We start from the raw sequence: 18,508 nt of genomic DNA on the forward strand, positions 1-18,508 counted from the left end.
CCATTGTCTCCCCAAACACGTCCCAGACACGTCACCGCACTCCTCCGTCAGACCCCCCGTCGCTCGCCATGGCCTCGCTCAACACGTCCGCCAACGGGCCCAACATCACCCGCAGCTACCAGAATGTCGTCAACACGCCGCCGCCGTCCGCCGCCCAGGCACAGTCGCCGACGTACGGCCAGTGGGCTGTCTTCGCCGTCGCTGCCCCGCTTGTCAGCGCCTTCCAGCAGGACGGCGGGAAAGAGAGCGTGCTGAAGGTCCAGAGCACCGGAGGTATGTCGACAGGCACAGCTACTGCCACGGGCCGTTGCTGACGCACGCAGAGGGCGAATTGCTCGACCTGATGGACGAATTCTCAGATGGCCGCATCCAGTTCGCCTTTGTAAAGGTCAAGGACCCGAATTCGTCGCTGCCCAAGAACGTCCTGATTGCCTGGGTAGCCTCCGCCCATGCCCTCGGCCAGACATGCCACTAATTGCGACTCCAGTGCGGCGAAGGCGTCCCAGAGAGGACAAAGGGCTACTTCGGCAGCCATCTCGGCGTCGTGTCCAAGCTGCTCCACGTGCGTTGGTCCGCCTGCCCTGTTTTGCGTTTGTGCTAATTGGAGACAGGGCTACCATGTCCAGGTCACTGCTCGCTCCGAAGCAGACCTCACGCCCGAGAGGATTATCCAGAAGGTCTCTGATGCCTCTGGCGCAAAGTACACGGGCGGCGCAGACATCCCTTTGTCGAGCGCGCCCCCTCCTGTTGCCGCGAAGAAGCCTGTCTTCACACCTACAAACGTCGGCGGCGGCGGCGCGGGATTCAACCCGTTGAGGGGGTCGAGAGCACCTGCACCACGAGGAAACGGCGACGCCGATGGCTGGGGCGCTGATGCCCCCGAGCTGACGAGATCGCAGCTGGAGAAGGTTGGATCCGCCTACAAGCCTACAAAGGTCAACATGGCCGAACTCACAAAAGGAAGAGACGACACCACTCGTGCCGCGGGGTCGCAGAACGATCGTCCCGAGGTTGTCAGAGGCGCATACCAGCCCATTGGCAAGGTCGACATCGCAGCCATCAGGGCTCAGGCGAAGGAGCAGAAGGATGACAGACCTACCGTGGTCAAGGGCGCATACGAGCCTATTGGAAAGGTTGACATTGCAGCCATCCGTGCGAAGGCTGCTGGCGCCCCGGCATCCTCTGCTCTCTCTCCAGCAGCAACTGGCGCGTCCAACAACGACGGCGAGGAGGAGAGGCCCAAGTCGCTCGCAGAGCGCTCGGCAGCTTTCAGCAACCACTCTGACCGTCTGACCAGCTTGCCAAAGCCCAAGGTCGCCAATAAGTTCGCTGGAGCGAGCGCTTTCACGGGGACCAAGGCGCCTGCGCCAGGCGGCTTCACCGCTCCCAAGCCTGCCACCTCGGCACCCATTGGCACCGCGAGCAAGACGTTTGCGGACGAACAAGGCAAGACTCCGGCCCAGATCTGGGCAGAAAAGAAGGCGGCACGTGGAGAGTCGGTCAACACACCTGCTGCAGCGGCGGCGCCGGTACAACCTCAGCAGAGCGGAGGCGGCGGCTGGAAGAGTGGGTACGCTGGCAAGTCTTGGGCAACTGTCCAGACCACTCGTACAGGACAGTCGGCAAGCAACCTCAGCGAGCAGCGCACTGGTGATGCCCAGGAGCAGGAAGAGCCTGCTTCTCCGCCTTCTGGAGGTGTTGGTTCTCTCAAAGATCGGTTCGCGGGTGCCTCACCAATGGGTGCTCCGGGCTCTCGACCCGTCCCTGAGCCTCAAGCTCCAAGCCCGCCAGTTCTGGACAACTCAAGTAAGCCGAATGCTGGTGCTCGCGGCGTTCCTATGCCTGGCCTCCCCAGCCGACCCAGGGAACCAGAGTCTGAGGATGAGGACTACGTCCCCGCAACGCAGACGCAACGCCTTCCTTCGCCCCCTCGCCAGCCACGCAGCCCCTCTCCTGAGCCTTCTGGTTCTCCAGTACGCATTGCCATGCCTGTAGCTCGCGGAAGGGAGCCTGAGCCGCTGTCGCCAGCTGAGGAGCAGCCACCTGCCATGCCCAACCGATCGCTTGCACAAGCTGCGGCTCAAGCTCGGGACATGTCGCCCGAGCCCAAGGTTGAGGCCAGGGATCCGGCACGTGGTGCTGGTATTGCTGTTGCTGCAGGTACTTTTGGCGCTGCTGCAGTGGCTGGAGCCGCAGCCGGCGCGGCCATTGGCTCTTCTAGTCAGGACGATGATGATGCCGGTGCAGGTGCTGGTTCAGGTGCTGGCAGGCGAGCTGTCATCATCTACGACTACGAGAAGGCTGAAGACAACGAGGTCGAGCTCCGCGAGGGCGACCATGTTACCGATATTGACATGGTAGACGAGGACTGGTGGATGGGCACCAACCCCCAGGGCGAGCGTGGTCTCTTCCCTGCCAACTACGTCGAGCTTGTTGAGGGCGACGATGCAGGAGCTGCTGCTCCTCCTCTGCCTTCGCACCCCTCCGCGGCGCAGGAGGTGGAGCCCCCAGCTGCCGCTCGACAGGCTGCTGGAAGCTCTGGACCTACCGCTACTGCAATCTACGATTACGAAGCTGCCGAAGATAACGAGCTGAGCTTCCCTGAGGGAGCCACAATCACAGGCGTTGTAAGTGGTGCGGTTTCCGAGCCCAGACTTAAAACTAACATCCAACAGGAATTCCCCGACGAGGACTGGTGGCTCGGAAGCTACAAAGGCGCGTCGGGACTGTTCCCTGCCAATTATGTCCAGCTCGACGAGTAGAAATAATTGGTGTACAAAGCCAGTGTTCGGAACCAGATTATTGTTTGTGGACCCTGGCGAGGGAAAAGGTTGGGGATAGCACTGTGACTACAAATCCAATATCTGAAACAAAAAAGTGCCCACGGAGGCAGGGCATCTCAATATCTCCAACTCTGGTACATGGTCCCCTATCTGTGTCGGCATACCCACTCTGCGAAAAATGCAGGAGGTATATAATCTCCGCGTCTCTGCAGGAGGTACATCATCTCCACGTCTCTGCAGGAGGTACATCATCTCCACGTCTCTGCAGGAGGTACATCATCTCCACGTCTCTACAGGAGGTACATCATCTCCACGTCTCTACAGGAGGTACATCATCTCCACGTCTCTACAGGAGGTACATCATCTCCACGTCTCTGCTCTCCATGCCTTTAGAGCCTCCCGAGTTTTCACGTCTCTTCTGCTCTACTTAGTGCTCACCCACTTCCCCCTGCATCCTCCAAAGTCATCGACTTCTTTGAGAAGGCTACACCGACGTTTTCTTGTTGTCCTCCCAGGACACTGAACGCCTCCGCAAGGCCGCAACAGTGGTTGATCGTTCACGACTCGACATGGCTGTCGCCGGAGCCTCGAGGGACGCTTCGTGCTCGTGCAGCCAGCAGTCCGTTGACCGTCTTCTCGCCTGGTCTTCCCGCTTCGGACTCGCTCCCAAGCGTGTCCTGCCCTCCAGCCACAAATCCGCGGACCGCCTCGCTGACGACCTCCCGGATGCTACGTCGCCGTGTTTCTGCAACGTCGGCTCTACTTGTGATCTCACTGGTTATGTGCAGAAGGTCTCTGCTGCCAGTGCTGCGCTCTGTTCGGGTTCCCCTTCGTCTCTCCCCACGGGCCCTGTTGAGCATGTTAGATCTGTCCTGAACAATGCCTTTGCTAATGCTACCGTATCTGTCGGTGAGAAGGGAGACGGTGTCTACGCTTGGTCTTCTGTCTTTAGTCTTGTCTTTCTCCTGGTCGTTCTCCTGGGTCTTCTCGCGCCGCTTTTCCAATACTGGCTTGAAAAAGACACCACCCCCGAGGAAGATGCCCGCGACGTCCAGATCAATGCTCTCCAGACGAGGCTCCGCAAGTATACCAAGAAGGCCGAGTCTTGGGAGGAGGAGACAGCCAGACTGAACGCCGAGATCGACCACCTCCACGCCTCAATCAGCAATCTAAGCGCCTCCTTCAATCGCCTGTCCAAGCACAACACGGCCATCGAGGCCTGCAACCAAGATCTGGAGGCCGAGAACGAGGACGTGTGGCACCGCAACCAAGCCATCGAGCACGAAAACGTAAACTGGCGCGCGACATGGACCGCGCTCAGGACCGACAAGGACGCCCTCAGGGCCCAGCTCACCACGCTCCAGGACGTCCACACCCAGCTCATCACGCACAACATGGAGCTGCAGGGGACCCTCGAGTACGTCCAGCACGTCTCCACCGCCACGGCGCGCCGCACCATACTCGCCGACAGCGCCCTCGGCAATGCAGAGTCTCGCATCGCCCTCCTCGAAGACCAACTCGAGGACGAGATCGCAGGCCACGCCGCCCTGCGCGTGCAGACGGCCACCCACGACGATGCAATTGCGCGCCTCGAGAAGACCGCTGCGGCCCAGGCCCTCACGCTCGCGCACAGGGACGACCAAATCAGCGCGCTCCGCGCCCAAGTCTCGCACCTCGAAGGCGCGCGCCTGCGCCACGCAAGAGCCGTCGAGGAGCTGGTGATTTCACACCTGGGCGGGGACAATGCCGACCTCCTCGCGTCCATGGACGACATCGCGTCTAACCGTGACGACCGGGGCTGGGACTTCGAGGGCGACGAGGCATTTAATGCCGTCGCGCTGTCCGACCAGGATCCCGACATCGATATCCTCTGCGATTCCGACGTCGAGATCCTCTCGCGCGTGACTGCTGCTTGGGTCACAGAGTAGCGCTTCCCCCAGCTGCGCGGAGGACGTCACACTGCTGACCACGCGCGGTGCATCGGAGGGCTAGTGGCTCCATATAAGCGTGTTGTTCCCTCGGTTTTTTCTTTTCGCTGGGTTAGTGACTGGAGCGCGCGTTTGCGAGTCCGACGCGGTCCGGTCTTCTCGGAGGGTGAGTGGGCTGTCCTGGAGCGGCGTTGTGCCTCTTCTTGCTGGGCTGCTAACGCAGGGGCGTTTGCGGCTGGGAGCCCGAGGAGTACCGGCTCTCGTTGTGGAGAGGGATGGGGGGGAAGGGGGCTGTGCTTGTGGTGGTGGCTCCCTTCGCCTAAACTTGTCCTATTTCCTTTTCTCTGGGTATTCGAAGTTTACAATGACCAGATCAGCGACACCTGAGGAGATTGATGAGAACGAAGCTCAATCTACGTTTCCTTTGACATGTTCTGATTTGCTCGGCGTCCGAAGAGACTGGTAAACCATTGTACGCGAGATCTCAATCTATCTCGATCTTCAGACCCCCAAAACCACACTTGCAAACGTTAATACCTCCAGGCCTTGGGACGCGTGATGCGCCTTGTTCAGCACTTGAGGTCGCTGAGACTGCTTGTAGATGCTCGTATCGCTCCTGCTACAACAGCATTGAGCAGACAATCATCTCGGGCGAAGTAGGCCAGTTCGCTGTTTGCTATTCCAAACGGCCGTCTCGCGTAACTTGCATATCTGACGTTGGAAACGATTGTCGTCGGTACGTTGCGCGAGTACAAAGCAGCGGTCCGACGCGGATGATCGACATGAGCCCTGGCACAAGATCTCGCACGTTACCGAATCTGATCCTCATGATCTTCGGCCTAAAAGCCCAGGTTGGGTAATACTGCGTGTTTAGCATGTGCGAACTGTCGTGAGATGTTTCAGTCGCTTACACACCGATCAAGCACTGACCTACTGCTGTTGAGCGAATATCCATTGATTGCACATGCAGCGTTGAGTAATTGTCATCCACAATTTGTTTTCCATTTTTGTAAGGCGGCAAATCATCAACTCTCCTCGCCTACTATCATGCGTACCGAGGCAGCATCAAAGTGGTTATTGCCCCCCCGCCCCCCCTACATAAAGCACGGCTTAGTGTCGAATCTGCAAAGTATCCCGGTCGACAACTGACACAAGTCTGTGCTTGCCTAGGGCTGCGGAGTAAGGTTCAACCTAAGGCACTGAACTCTGTGGCCCTGAACTCTGTGGCACTGAACTCTGTTTTACGACGAGTCGGCGATTTTGAGTACGCACCTTGCGAATCCTTGCAGGTTTGGCGGAGATTAAACGTTGTGGATTTTGGTACATTACTGTTGGCGAACGGCGCGTAATTGTTGTGCCGCTAGCAAGTGTAGCGCACAATAGACGGCGAGTGACATCTCCTCTGGATCTTCAAGCTGGTGGTATAGAATATGAGGTTACGCAATGTTGACAAGCATTGCTCATGACGCGTCGCTTGCGGCATGTTCGATGACAACAAGATGCTGCACTGGAAAAGATTTGCGATTTTCGAGAAACGTAAATGTTGTTAAACGTGTGATTTGTTATGTTGAACTGGGGTATCTATACGTAAACGGAGGCGACCGTCGCTCGAGACAGGACGCCGAGGCTGAAGGCTGAACAAAATACAAAGATGGCAGATTATGTTGGTTGCTGGCTGTCGCGAGCTATTATGCACACAGGATTAGTCACGGTTCAACCACCGGGGGAACCTTATGACCGTAACGCGCTCTTCATCAACAATGACAAACGATGCCTGTTTTTGGGCTTACCTGGAGAATCCTCCATTGTCTTTCCCCATGGCAAGACATCGCTCTTGCGCATCTGTCCACCGAGGCCAAGACGGTCGCGGGAAGACTGGTGCCAGTGCTCCGATAGTTCAGATGGCGCTATCGAAGACGGCGTGAAGGATGGCGCGATTGATCTCGCATCGCTGTCGTCCCGAATCGTCTCCAAGGATTCGGTGCTGGTGATGGAATTCTCGTACAAGGTTGGAAGGCCAGAGCTCATAGTTCGTGACCGTAAAGATGACGGCCCCGTAGGAGACGGAGGTGCGGGCTGAAAGAGATTGACATGCTTGGTCGGTGTGGTTGACACCATGGGTCGACTGAAATTGTGAACCGAGCGTGATGGGGAGTAATAAGGGACAAGGGGTGCGTTGTCGTGTGCAGTCGATGGTACGTAGTGCGCTGGTGGTTCTGTGTAGCGAACAGCAGGAGCAGTGTACGAGGCAGCTGGAGACGCCATCGGAGAGTCGTTCTTTTGCGACTGCAATGAAGTGCTGGAGGGTAACTCGAATAGAAAATCATGCGACTCTGGCACGCTCGACTCGGGTTCAGAAGGTGTTTGGACTGCTGGTGCACTTCCTCCCCAGAAGGTCTGTTGTTGAGGCCGATCGTTCATCTTCCTGAATATCACCTCTGCCTCAGCCCGGACAATAGTGTCGACGGAGCCAATCGAGGATGCTGGCGAATCCGGCCTGTCATCACGTACAGTATCGAAGCTCGCATTGTGCGGAGAGCCGGCGCTAGCCTGGACAGCTGCTGGGCGCTCGATCGGCAAGGCACCGGATGCCATTGGCTCCTCAGGACAGTAGTAAGATGGCTCAGCCAGCGAGCTTTCAGAAGGTGATATTGGAACGTAGTGTCCATTGTGATAGATATCGGCGTTGACAGCGGCCACGGACAGAATCGAGTTGGGTGGACCGCGGGACTCGTTGGACATTACTGACAACTCCGAGGTATTCCAGGGCATAGCGGATAGGTGTGAGCCCTGGCCCAAGGAGGATCCTGATGATCGTTTTGTGTCTTTGCTAGTCGTGGCAACAGTACTTGTGGTTGACTGCCGCTTCCTGACTGCGTCTGGGATGCCATCCCATTTGGAGTTGACCTTGGGGACACTGTCTGGCAGCTTCTTGGTTGCAAAGGTGCCACTGGTGCCGCCGGTCCTGGTGGAGACGTTCGAGGGTGATACCGAGCTCCTGCCATTGCCCTGCTTGCGTTGTTGCTCAGCGAATTGCTCAAGTGCAAGCTGAGAGGGCTCCTTTAGTGACAAGAAGCTGAAGACAGAGTTGCTCTTCTTCTTCTTCTTCGACGTTTTGGAGTCATTGGAACTCGAGTGGCTAGACGGGGTGGAAGCCAGGCTGGATGACGTCGTGCTTGCGGTGGTTTCAAAGGATGGGCGGTAGGGTGAAGGAGGCACGTCTGAACTTGTCGCGGAAGTTTGCCGTTGCAATGGTGGATGTGCTGTCTCCTGAGCAGAAGTCTGCGGTAGCAGCAAGATTTGCTCTGGTGGCAGTGGATTCCTGTACTTGAGCTTTGGTATGCGAGGCCCAGCTGGCGGGGATTGCGCTGTTAAGTCTGTGGCAGACGCCATGACTCGATGCAGCAACGGCGACGATGATCTCGGACGGCCAGACAATTACGGTCTAGCAGCGAGGACCGGGGCGCTCTCAGACCGCGACTGATTGGCAGAAAGCGGTAAGGCTACAGCACATTGCGTGCAGCCCGATAAAACGGCTAGGTGAAGTGTCTAGGTGGTCGAGGTGGTGCAACGCGCGCGGGCAGCAGGCGTTGAAAAGTTGGGGCAAGACAGAGAGTAAATACAATCTGTGGTCCTCGTGCCGCACGTGGAAAGGGCAAATGATGGGCAGCCCATTCCAAAAGCAAGAGCGACTCACACGCGAGGATGGTCCACAGCTGGTACCTTTGCGCTACTGCGACAGGCCAGCCCTCACCCACAGCGAGCGGTGTCAGCATTCTGCCACATGGCGATGGCTATCCGGGCACGGTAATTGGCACGACAGACGGGCGTTCTTGGTGAAGAGACTGATGTGGCTGCCTGCCCTTGGCTGGACGCTCGCTCAACTGGGAATTCCATGCTCGCTGACCCAGGTCCGCAGCATGCAGACGGCACATTCAACAGCAACATGACATCGTAGACGAGGCATTGGATAGAGTTGACTCAGTCGAGGCATTGGATAGAGTTGACTCAGTCGACTCGGTCGACTCAGTCGACTCAAGCGTACCAGAACGAGCGTTGACGGCGGCCTGATCAGCCCTGGGGCCTGCAGCTCCATTGCCCGTTGCGTGGGTCAAGGTTCGTCCGCCCGCAGTAGTCTCGTCGTTTTCTGCCAGAACGGGGTCAACTCTACCGGATAGGCACTTCTGCACTCGGCGTGAGGGCGTTGTTCGCGACTGTCTGTCTGACCACCGTCTGGCACTACAGCTCGCGCACTGAGCCTGACACGCCGGCAGCCGACCAGATGGCATCGCCGCTCATGGCCGGCGCTGGCTGACGCTGGCTGACGACCGTGGCCGCCACGGCACAATGATAGTGCCAGTACTACAATTGGCAGTCCTGCGCTCGGATTGACCGTCATGGACGCCGGGGTCCTCCGCAGTCCCGGCTGCCCAAGCCACATGGACACTTTTCTTTTGCCGCAGTTGCCCCACAGCGACCGCCTCAGCGACCGGACGCAGAGGGCAGCACCCCAAACTACGCGCCCGCTTTCCAACAGGGTAGACACGGCCGAGATGCGCATCTGAGCAGCGCCGCATAGCCGCCACCCGCGCCGAGCGCAGTATCCGCCCTTTGGCCTCAGCGCGCCCCTCCAGCCTCGCGGGCACAGCGCCCCACGACGACGACTCCCTCAGCCGCCATGCCTGCGCTGGTCGTCAACACCGATCTGCGGCCGGCCTCGAGCAGCGACGCCTCGTCGACCCCCGGGGAGAAGCGCTCAGAGTCGCCCACCTCCGACCGCCCGCCCGTTTCGCCCATCACCCCCACCGCTACCGTCGCCCAGTTCGCTCCCATTGCGCGCTCCGACTTCCGGCCCCGCAACGAACCCCCACCACGACCGGCACCCGCTCCTGCGACCTTCAGACAGCAGCCGCCCTCGGTGCCCGTCTCAGAGAGCGAGAACCCTGATGCCATAGCGCTGCGCTCCGCGATATCTCTGCTGCAGATACAGCGCGAGAAGAGCAGGCGCGACCTCAAGGCGCTGGAGGAGCTCAAGCATGCTGCAGTCCAGGACCCCGAAGCATTTGTGCGCTCGCTGCAAGAACAGCGGGCGAAGGCAGCAGTCGCACACAACGACGTCCTTGCGCCGACGCTTGCTGGTCTCACAGACGCAGCCACGAGCAATGCCGACCAAGGAGGAGCCGGGCGCAAAGACTCTGTCAATACAGATCACAAGGCAGCGCCCAGGTTCCCCGCGATGCCTCAACCGCAGAACATAGTCCGATGCCCGCCTATCGAGTGGGCGAAATACCACATCGTAGGAGAGCCGCTCAGTAAGATGCACGAAGAGCAGAAGAAGTGGCCTGGGTCCAGCGAGCCTCCAAAGCTAGCGGACGGGCACCGCGCTCCACCACACTCAGTTGCTGCGCCATACTCGCCCTTCAAGGATGCAGTTGGCAAAAAATCCAAGTCGCCCTCAACCGGTCCTTCTAGCAAGACCAAGAAGACGCCGTCGTGACAGACGGCGCATCGAATGCACTGCAGTGCACACCACACTCCGATCAGATATCCTAACGACACCACTCAAAAGCATATGAAGCACAGGATGCCCCACTTACGATGATCATGCCTTCATGGTCGCTCATGATAGACGAGACCTTACGACTAGACGAAGGCCGGGAACAATAGACTCAAAAGCACACAATGTATACCTTGTACAAGCCTCTGCTATGCGTTTGACTGCTATCCTTTGTGAAGTTTCTGCTGACACGCAATGCAATAGGCATGTGAAGTTCCTGGTACTATGCTACAACGAGTGGACTACTCGACGGTTCTATTTTCAACGCAGGTCCCACAACGCTCGCGTACTCCCACGCATTCCACGTACCTTGATTCGTACCTCAGCGGCTGTGCAACCCCATCTTTCTCTGTGGCACAGTCGCGCAAACCTTCCTTTGCCGGAAATCCTTCGCGTCTGCAGACCCCTTCCAGAATCATTTCTGTCATTATTGACTCCTTGCAGACCAATCCTGTCGTTCGGTTGTGCTCGGCAAGATGAATCCTGAAAAGACCCCTGCACGGCTGCAACAACAGGCTGAGAGCCCTGCAGCCAGCCTCCCAGACTAGTGACGTAGCGCCTGTCAAAGCGCCCTACACGTCAACACGGTCGGTGTGCATCAACAATAATATCGGCCAATACCAGCGCGAAAATTCGACGATCCTGAGGCTGGGTGGCAGTGCCTGTCTCCTGTCGCGCGTCAACTGATTCGACGTGCTGCTCGTAACCCTGGCTTGGGTGACGTGAATGCGAAGACAAGAATGGAAGTACGAAGCAAGCCTGGAATGCGTGCGCCGCCGCGTGGACGGTGAGCGTGCATATAGATTGCCGTGTGCTGTGCTGCTGGTGCTTCACTCTTTGACGTCCGTCTTCAACGCAGCTATCGCTTTGTACTGCGCGTACAGGGTCTCGTCTTTGTCTTGCATCCACCATACAAAAGCACCTCGATCCGACATACAGCACTGAAAACCATCCTGCGAACTCATCAAACACCCGCTACCATGCGTCCAACAGCCCTCATCCCCGTGCTGTGCTGCATAGCAGCCCTAATCCTCTCCTTCCTATGCCTCTTTGCAGGCCACAAAAAGGGCTTCATGGAAGACTACCACCTGCTCACGCTCAACACCTCGATGATCGGCGAAACCATTCTCAACGAAACCCGCTCCACCGACACCTCGAACCCGATCACCAACCTGCTAAACTCCATCGGCAACACCGGCAGCGAGATCATCAACGATGCCATCGGCGAAGTCACGCAGCGCCTGGGCATCGAGGACTTCTACTCAGCCCACATGCTCAACTACTGCGAGGGCCAGTACACGCCCACCGAGACCGCGAATGCGACCGTCTCGCAGTCCGACATCTCGAAGAACGTGACCGAATGCAGCAAGAGCAAGGCCATGTACAAGTTCGACCCGACTCAGATTATTGAGGATGCGCTGAACAGGACTGGCGTAGACGTCACGCTCGACGACCTCGACTGGCCCGAGGACATTGACACGGGGATCAAGACGCTGAATGCGCTCATGGGCGCCATGTTCGTGCTTTACTGCATCGCTATCGGACTCATCTTCGTGTCTTTGTTCGCGGCTGCTGCCGCCATGCTGCTGTCCGGCCGCCTGTCTGCGTGCGTCAACTTCTTGGTTTCGGTGCTGGCGTTCCTCGCCATTGGCCTCGCTAGTGCGCTGGTTACGGCCGTCATCGTGAAGGCGAGCCATATCATCAACGACAAGGGCAACGATATTGGACTGCAGGCCACCTGGGGCGGCAAGTTTTTGGCGCTGACGTGGGCTGCGACTGCGCTCATGCTCATCGTCGTGTTGACTTGGGTGGTCGAGTTCTGCATTGGGAGGAGGCACAACAAGCAGCCGACATCCTCAAAGCACGGCTAGAGAGGGGGGGAGATTCAAGATGCGGATAATAACAGGTTTCCTTTGTTGTGTCCAGGTTGTATACCCCGTGAGCCTGAGACTATGTAGCGTATGATAATGCATCGATGACCATGTTCATCCTCTACAGCCCATGACTCCTACTGCTTCTTGTTCTTCGCATACACGAAATTCGCCGCTACAGGCACCAACTCATTCGCCTCCGCCCAATCTCTCACACCACCCTCCTTCTCACCACCCCAATGCTGACGGTCCTCTGGCTTCGACAAGTGCAGCGGCTTCGTCGTCCCATTCCTCGGCGCAAACACAAGGAACACATAGCGGTGCTTGCCGGTCTTTGGCGGCGGGCCGGGAGGCTTGTACTCGACGACATCATCTGAAGCGCTCTGCTTAGTAAGACCTTGCTCAACGAGACCATGTTGGGGAAGAGGCAGGATGGAGAAGGTCCGAGGCGTGACGGAGACATTGGTTGCGATCCAGTGGCACATCTCGCTCCATTTAGGGTTCTTGCGCGAAGGCGCATCGGGGTCGGTCAGTGTTATGACATAGGTTGGGTGTGTGTCTGAGGTTCCGGGACTGGTGTCTTCGTGCAGAGCGATGGATGGTTGGTCTTGGAGGCGCTTGGGCTTGATGATGTTGCCACACGAAGCCTCGTCTTTCCCCCAGGATACGGAGAGGGTCAGGCTTGGGAGGAAGTCGTCAATGACTATGATGCGTTAGGAAAGTTTGTCATCGTCAAAGCCTCCAGGCCTTTACCTGTTGGGATGATCTCGGCTTCGCGAAGTCTTCACTTTGTAAGCACTTGCAGTGAAAGCACTGGGCTGAGAACCTACGCAGCTTGAACAGCTTGCACGCCTGGAGAGTCGTTCAGTTGCAATGGTTGTTGTTCGGTAGGCAGAGCACAGATAGTTCCATAGAGCTGTAGTAGGCCTGCGGTACCAATCAGACTGTGTACGCGCATGGTGGTCTGCAGCTCCTGTCTGCTGGAATCTTGAAAGGATACAGTCGAATTGAACGAGGCTAGAGTTTCTTCGCACGAGTTGTTAGGCAAAATGAAGCTGTCGCGTGAGACTGTTCCCGACTTGAAGTTGATATTACGCCTTGTCGTCATTTGGTGTCATATCGGTATCGCAGATCGTCGACCATTTTGGCAGTCACTATTTGTGGGCCGGCAAGAACCTCAAGGAGCAACGCAAAATAGATCGTGAAGATATATGATGGTATGCGCATGCTATGTAATAGGGTATTCGTAGTGGCGTACACGAGGTCAAAGTACAATATAAAGCAGACAGTCGCTCCAGAAATGCCAATTGAGGATGCATCAGACAGTCAGACATTAGTCGCCTCACAAAACTCCTTGCTTCCTGTAACAAAACCCATGTTCTGTGCGATGTTGTACTCCGCAACAGCCTGTGCACCTAGCCCAGTCATAGTGCCTGTGCAATCGTCCAGCAACACACAGTCCCATCCGTAGGAGTACGCGTCAGAAACCGTTCCAAAGACGCACTGATCTGTATTCACGCCAGTAAAGATCAGCGTCTTCTTATCGACAGCGCGAAGGTACTCGTGCAGAGGCTCAGCGGTAGACCACAGCCCGCTCATACGTGTTTTGTCGAAGAACATGTCGCCAGGTTGAGCGACTGCCTTGAAGGGCTCGTAAAGCTCTGCATTCCATGTTCGCTTGAAGAGGCACCGGCCCTGGGTACCTGGAAGCTGAGAACCGAGTCCGATATGCCAACCCAGAGTCTTGTGGAATCCTCGCTGGATGGCTGGAGCCATAGTCTTCAAATCGTGCTCGGTAAGACCCCAGTTGAGCCAGGCGATCTGAATGCCTTCCTTCCTGCACCTCTCGATAACCCTCAAGGTAGGCTCGACCGCCTTGATCCCAGCGGAGTGGTCACGGTACTGTGGGTGGACAAAATAGTTCTGCATGTCCACTACAATCAAGACAGCACTATCGGGGTCCAGCGTGAATCCAGTGTGGTTGTGGCGGTCCTTGTCGCACTCGACTGTCATCCTCCGCTCTGATCCCCTCGATAGATCGAATTTGCCATTGTCTGGAAAGTAGAGCCATTGCTCTTCACCACCGAAGGGAATTGGCGCTGTGCATTTGATCGTACCAACTGTTGTCGACGTGCACTCTTCTTCTTGTAGCTCACTGAAAGTCTTAGAGGCCATAGGCGTGATCGCGGTTAGATTGTTTGATGCCTGTTTGATCGATAGGTGGCGGGCAGTAAACAAAGGATTATAGGGGCTGTTTGAGGGTGTGGCAGGGTTTGGGATTTGTAAGAGCATGTAGAGAGGTCAACAAGCCTAAGTACTTGCGCCGCCTTTGTACCTTCCCCAACTTCAATGAGCACAGACTTGCCGCTTTGTTGGGCGGCGTTCGCTGATAACATAACCCTTATCATGTTGATAGGCTTCCATCGGAGTTTGTAGTTGGGCGGTGTTGATCATGGGACCCTAATAACATTCATAGACGCTTGCCTTTCACAGTGGCCGGGTTTGCTGTAGTAACGGATACTTAGTAGCTTCACTTGCGATATCCAGCCAGGTCTGGGGCTCCAATCGAAGCAATCAGTCGCTGTCAACACAGATGAAGGGCGACGGCACAAATGCGGAGGCTGGAATCCGGGGTATCGCAGTGCAATTTGCGGTGACCGTTGTCGACCAAACGCTGAATCGAGATAAGGCTGAGAGGCTGATACCGGTAGTCATCTGGGCTGAGCAGATAAGCGGCCCTGCGACTTTCCGTGACTTCCACTTTGGAGTCAGCGACCACTCACCGATTCTACCCGACTGCCCGATCCGACTCAAGAAGAGGGCAGCATCGTGTTTGCGGTAGACTACCGGCGACGCCGCTCCAGTGAGCTCCATGGATCGCTGCCAACGGATGGCAGTGACGTATCACCTGGGCCGTTGGACGTGCTCGTTGGTTAGCGAGCAGCACGCGCCGCGTCTGCAACGGCACATGCTCGCGTTGAACGGCAGTCGCAAGTCACGGCATTCGGTGCCCAAGGATGAATACACTGTTCACCTTCAGGAAGATTCTCAACGTGGAGTTTTCCTTTGTGCATAATGGGGGTTGCTGAAGCCTGAAACTAAGGAGCAGGCAGCGGCATGCTCTCGAGTGATTGAGTGGAGCCGCAGACACGTGACATCTGCTTTTCCAAGGTCGAGAACCCTATGACGGACGAGGTGCATCCCATCACGAGCGTCTCCCAATCCAGCAGGCATCCAGGTACCACTTCTGCGCGAGCTCTCTTTGTCTCGTCGGACCCAAATCCTTGCCCCTGCGCGACATCTGCATCCCTCTCGCAGCCACCGAGGCCGTTGTTGTTTACTCGCAGCAGACAGAAGTCACCGGGGAACACCAAAACCGCACACGTCCACCAGCGTTATGGCGTCGCTGGGCGAGGAGCTCCTCAACATCGTCAACAGGCTCCAGGACCTTGTTTTCAACACCATCGGCAATGACTCCCTCGACCTGCCCCAGATTGTACGTTGCCCCCGCCGCCGAGGCACCTGCGACGCAGCAGCGGACGTTGGCGAAAGCTCTGCTGTTGCGCGCCATGACATGCGAAGGCCTCAATACTGACCTCCCCAGGTTGTCGTGGGTTCGCAGTCGTCTGGAAAGTCTTCGGTTCTTGAGAATATCGTCGGCAGGGACTTCCTCCCCCGAGGCAGTGGCATCGTAACGCGGCGACCGCTTATCCTCCAGCTTATCAACCTCCCGAGCGAGCGCGAAGATGCCGAGGAAGGCGACGAGGTCCACGTACCACACACCCCTGCCAGCGTGGCGGGACAGCAAGAGTGGGGAGAGTTCCTGCATATTCCCGGGCGCAGGTTCTATGACTTTGCAGAGATCAGACGGGAGATCGAGGCTGAGACAGCGAGGATAGCTGGAAACAACAAGGGCATCAACAGGCAACCGATCAACCTGAAGGTGTACTCCCCACACGTCCTCAGCTTGACGCTGGTCGACTTGCCGGGTCTGACCAAGGTACGTACTCAATGGCAACTTCTGCGATGTGGGCGCTAACAGCTGCAGGTACCCATCGGCGACCAGCCGACAGACATCGAGAAGCAGACCCGCAACCTCATCACCGAGTACATCGCCAAGCCGAACAGCGTCATCCTTGCTGTCTCCCCCGCGAACGTCGATCTCGTGAACTCTGAGGCTCTGAAGCTGGCCCGCCATGTCGATCCCATGGGCCGGAGGACAATCGGCGTCCTTACCAAGCTAGATCTCATGGATCACGGAACAAACGCTATGGACATTTTATCTGGTCGCGTATACCCTTTGAAGCTCGGTTTCATTGGTATTGTCAACCGCTCGCAGGCAGATATTCAAAGTGGCAGACCACTTGCGGACGCCCTGCAGGCCGAACGAGAATTCTTCAAGCACCACCCGGCATACAGGAATATGGCCAACCGATGCGGTACCCAGTTCCTGGCAAAGAGCCTCAACCAGACACTTATGGCCCACATTCGCGACAGATTACCCGACATCAAGGCGCGCTTGAACACTCTCATGGGACAGACACAACAAGAGCTTGCAAGTTATGGAGATCTCGCTTTCACAGGAAAGGAGCACCGGGGCTCGCTGATCCTGCAACTCATGACCCGTTTCGCTTCGTCCTTCATTTCCTCTATCGATGGTACCTCGACCGAGATCTCGACCAAGGAGCTTTGCGGTGGTGCCAGAATCTACTATATCTTCAACTCGGTGTTCGGAAACTCCCTTGAGCAGGTCGACCCTACGCAGAACCTGTCTGTTCTCGACATTCGCACTGCCATCCGAAACTCCACTGGACCTCGCCCAAGCCTTTTCGTCCCTGAACTGGCCTTTGATCTTCTCGTAAAGCCGCAGATCAAGCTGCTCGAGATACCCAGTCAACGATGCGTCGAGCTTGTATACGAGGAGCTCATCAAGATCTGCCACACCTGCGGTTCGACCGAGTTGACCAGATACCCTAGGTTACAAGGCAAGCTGATTGAGGTTGTTTCTGATCTCTTGAGAGAACAGCTTGGGCCATGTTCCAACTATGTTGCATCGCTTATCGACATCCAGCGAGCGTACATCAATACAAATCACCCCAATTTTCTCGGCGCAGCAGCAGCCATGTCCTCCGTCATTGCCGATAAGGAGGCAAGGGAAAAGAAGGCCATTCAGGACGCAGAACGCAAGAAGCGTGAGCAGAAGAGGCTGAAAGAGCTGAACGGCGCAAATGGTGGCGAGACACCTGATGACGGGGAGGAGTCGCTGAAGGTCGCTGACAAGGCGCTGCCGCTCAGAAAACATCAAACGCAGACCAGCCGCAGTATGTCGCCCGCAGTTGGGCGCTTGCTGAATGGCTCTCACAACAGCATTTCAGGTCAGCTAAGCAACCGCAACCGATCACCACCAGCGGGCAGCAACCCCCGTGACGGCTTCCTGAACTATTTCTTTGGCAAGGAAGGTGGTGCTGCACATAACCCTTCACTGACACTGGACAACCGACCTGGCAGCCGACACGTCAGCCAAAACATTGAGCCCAGCTTTGCGCAAAGCATCAGGAGAGGGGATCCTAAGGCACGTTCGCCTATGGTCCCATCGTTCAGCATGGACGACGATGACGAGCCAACGAGCCCTGTACAAGAGATTCAAGGCGGCTTTGTACGTTCAATTCCAATTTGACTTGAGATTCGAACTAATTTGCACAGCCCTCGGACCCCGAATCTGCTCCCGCTCTCACAGAGCGCGAGGCGCTCGAGACCGAGCTGATCAGCCGTCTCATCTCCTCCTACTTCAATATCGTGCGCGAGACAATCGCCGACCAGGTACCTAAGGCCATCATGCACCTCCTGGTCAATCACTCCAAGGACGGCGTGCAAAACCGCCTCGTCAGCTCACTCTACAAGGAAGACCTCTTCCAGGAGCTCCTCTACGAAGATGACACAATCAAGGCGGAGCGCGAGAAGTGCGAGAAGCTGCTCAAGACGTACAAGGAGGCGGCCAAGATCGTCGGCGAGGTGTTGTAAGATGTGGGCTTGTAAGGATATCACCTGTAGGATTCAAAATGTTCTGTCTATTGGGGGCGTATAGGGACCGCATGGCTGTGGATCTTGGTGGAGGTGCCCTGTTGTATGCGTATTTCTACTCTTCTGCTCATTCTGAAGCAACTCCGGGAAATGTGGGTGCCGGGATGACAGGGCGTTGGAGGACTCTGCCCTTGAGTAGTTTGTCGGTTCAAAGGCGAGCGTGAGGAGTGTATAGAACATACTGCGCAACTTCACCTCTGAGTTTTGCGAATGAGCAGTGATAAAACAACCCCGTGCCATAAGTTGTGCTGCAGTTGTCTGAATTTCCTGGGAGGTCTTCAGCCACAT

The 18,508-nt window shown here is 56.8% G+C and overlaps 7 protein-coding genes across 7 annotated transcripts; 5 read left to right on the top strand and 2 right to left on the bottom strand.

Moving 5' to 3' along the window:
• Positions 1-2,941, top strand: M421DRAFT_416946 (uncharacterized protein). Its single transcript, XM_033591264.1, has 5 exons — positions 1-273; positions 324-436; positions 488-562; positions 612-2,627; positions 2,676-2,941. Exons 1-5 carry the CDS (start codon positions 69-71, stop codon positions 2,760-2,762), a joined length of 2,496 nt encoding a protein of 831 aa, XP_033452470.1. The 5' UTR covers positions 1-68; the 3' UTR covers positions 2,763-2,941.
• Positions 2,942-3,352: 411 nt separating this feature from the next.
• M421DRAFT_89560 (uncharacterized protein) lies at positions 3,353-4,711 on the top strand (the record flags this gene model as incomplete). The annotated part of the gene is made up of 1 exon (XM_033597779.1): positions 3,353-4,711. One exon carries the CDS (start codon positions 3,353-3,355, stop codon positions 4,709-4,711), a length of 1,359 nt encoding a protein of 452 aa, XP_033452471.1.
• A 1,505-nt stretch (positions 4,712-6,216) lies between these two features.
• M421DRAFT_416949 (uncharacterized protein) lies at positions 6,217-8,284 on the bottom strand. Its single transcript, XM_033591265.1, has one exon. The coding sequence runs from the start codon at positions 8,102-8,104 to the stop codon at positions 6,443-6,445; it is 1,662 nt and encodes a 553-aa protein (XP_033452472.1). The 5' UTR covers positions 8,105-8,284; the 3' UTR covers positions 6,217-6,442.
• Positions 8,285-9,168: 884 nt separating this feature from the next.
• Positions 9,169-10,423, top strand: M421DRAFT_416950 (uncharacterized protein). Its single transcript, XM_033591266.1, has one exon. The coding sequence runs from the start codon at positions 9,390-9,392 to the stop codon at positions 10,206-10,208; it is 819 nt and encodes a 272-aa protein (XP_033452473.1). The 5' UTR covers positions 9,169-9,389; the 3' UTR covers positions 10,209-10,423.
• Positions 10,424-11,248: 825 nt separating this feature from the next.
• On the top strand, positions 11,249-12,139 carry M421DRAFT_55027 (uncharacterized protein; the record flags this gene model as incomplete). The annotated part of the gene is made up of 1 exon (XM_033595272.1): positions 11,249-12,139. One exon carries the CDS (start codon positions 11,249-11,251, stop codon positions 12,137-12,139), a length of 891 nt encoding a protein of 296 aa, XP_033452474.1.
• A 137-nt stretch (positions 12,140-12,276) lies between these two features.
• On the bottom strand, positions 12,277-14,314 carry M421DRAFT_54799 (Isochorismatase hydrolase; the record flags this gene model as incomplete). Its single annotated transcript, XM_033595260.1, has 3 exons — positions 12,277-12,842; positions 13,085-13,156; positions 13,486-14,314. 3 exons carry the CDS (start codon positions 14,312-14,314, stop codon positions 12,277-12,279), a joined length of 1,467 nt encoding a protein of 488 aa, XP_033452475.1.
• Positions 14,315-15,209: 895 nt separating this feature from the next.
• Positions 15,210-18,450, top strand: M421DRAFT_416953 (dynamin-1). The gene is made up of 4 exons (XM_033591267.1): positions 15,210-15,635; positions 15,744-16,139; positions 16,188-17,795; positions 17,843-18,450. Exons 1-4 carry the CDS (start codon positions 15,537-15,539, stop codon positions 18,158-18,160), a joined length of 2,421 nt encoding a protein of 806 aa, XP_033452476.1. The 5' UTR covers positions 15,210-15,536; the 3' UTR covers positions 18,161-18,450.
• The last annotated feature ends 58 nt before the right edge of the window (positions 18,451-18,508 follow it).

The sequence above is a fragment of the Didymella exigua genome (genome assembly GCF_010094145.1).
Source record: "Didymella exigua CBS 183.55 unplaced genomic scaffold M421scaffold_4, whole genome shotgun sequence".
NCBI lineage: Eukaryota > Fungi > Ascomycota > Dothideomycetes > Pleosporales > Didymellaceae > Didymella > Didymella exigua.

Bases quoted from the DNA above. Each gene is read 5' to 3' on its own strand.
- M421DRAFT_416946 (XM_033591264.1), top strand. From the start codon at position 69: ATGGCCTCGCTCAACACGTCCGCCAACGGGCCCAACATCACCCGCAGC. The intron at 563-611 runs GTGCGTTGGTCC...AATTGGAGACAG, and splicing joins TCGTGTCCAAGCTGCTCCAC to GGCTACCATGTCCAGGTCAC. The intron at 2,628-2,675 runs GTAAGTGGTGCG...AACATCCAACAG, and splicing joins GAGCCACAATCACAGGCGTT to GAATTCCCCGACGAGGACTG.
- M421DRAFT_416949 (XM_033591265.1), bottom strand. From the start codon at position 8,104: ATGGCGTCTGCCACAGACTTAACAGCGCAATCCCCGCCAGCTGGGCCT.
- M421DRAFT_416950 (XM_033591266.1), top strand. From the start codon at position 9,390: ATGCCTGCGCTGGTCGTCAACACCGATCTGCGGCCGGCCTCGAGCAGC.
- M421DRAFT_416953 (XM_033591267.1), top strand. From the start codon at position 15,537: ATGGCGTCGCTGGGCGAGGAGCTCCTCAACATCGTCAACAGGCTCCAG. The intron at 15,636-15,743 runs GTACGTTGCCCC...TGACCTCCCCAG, and splicing joins CCCTCGACCTGCCCCAGATT to GTTGTCGTGGGTTCGCAGTC. The intron at 16,140-16,187 runs GTACGTACTCAA...TAACAGCTGCAG, and splicing joins ACTTGCCGGGTCTGACCAAG to GTACCCATCGGCGACCAGCC.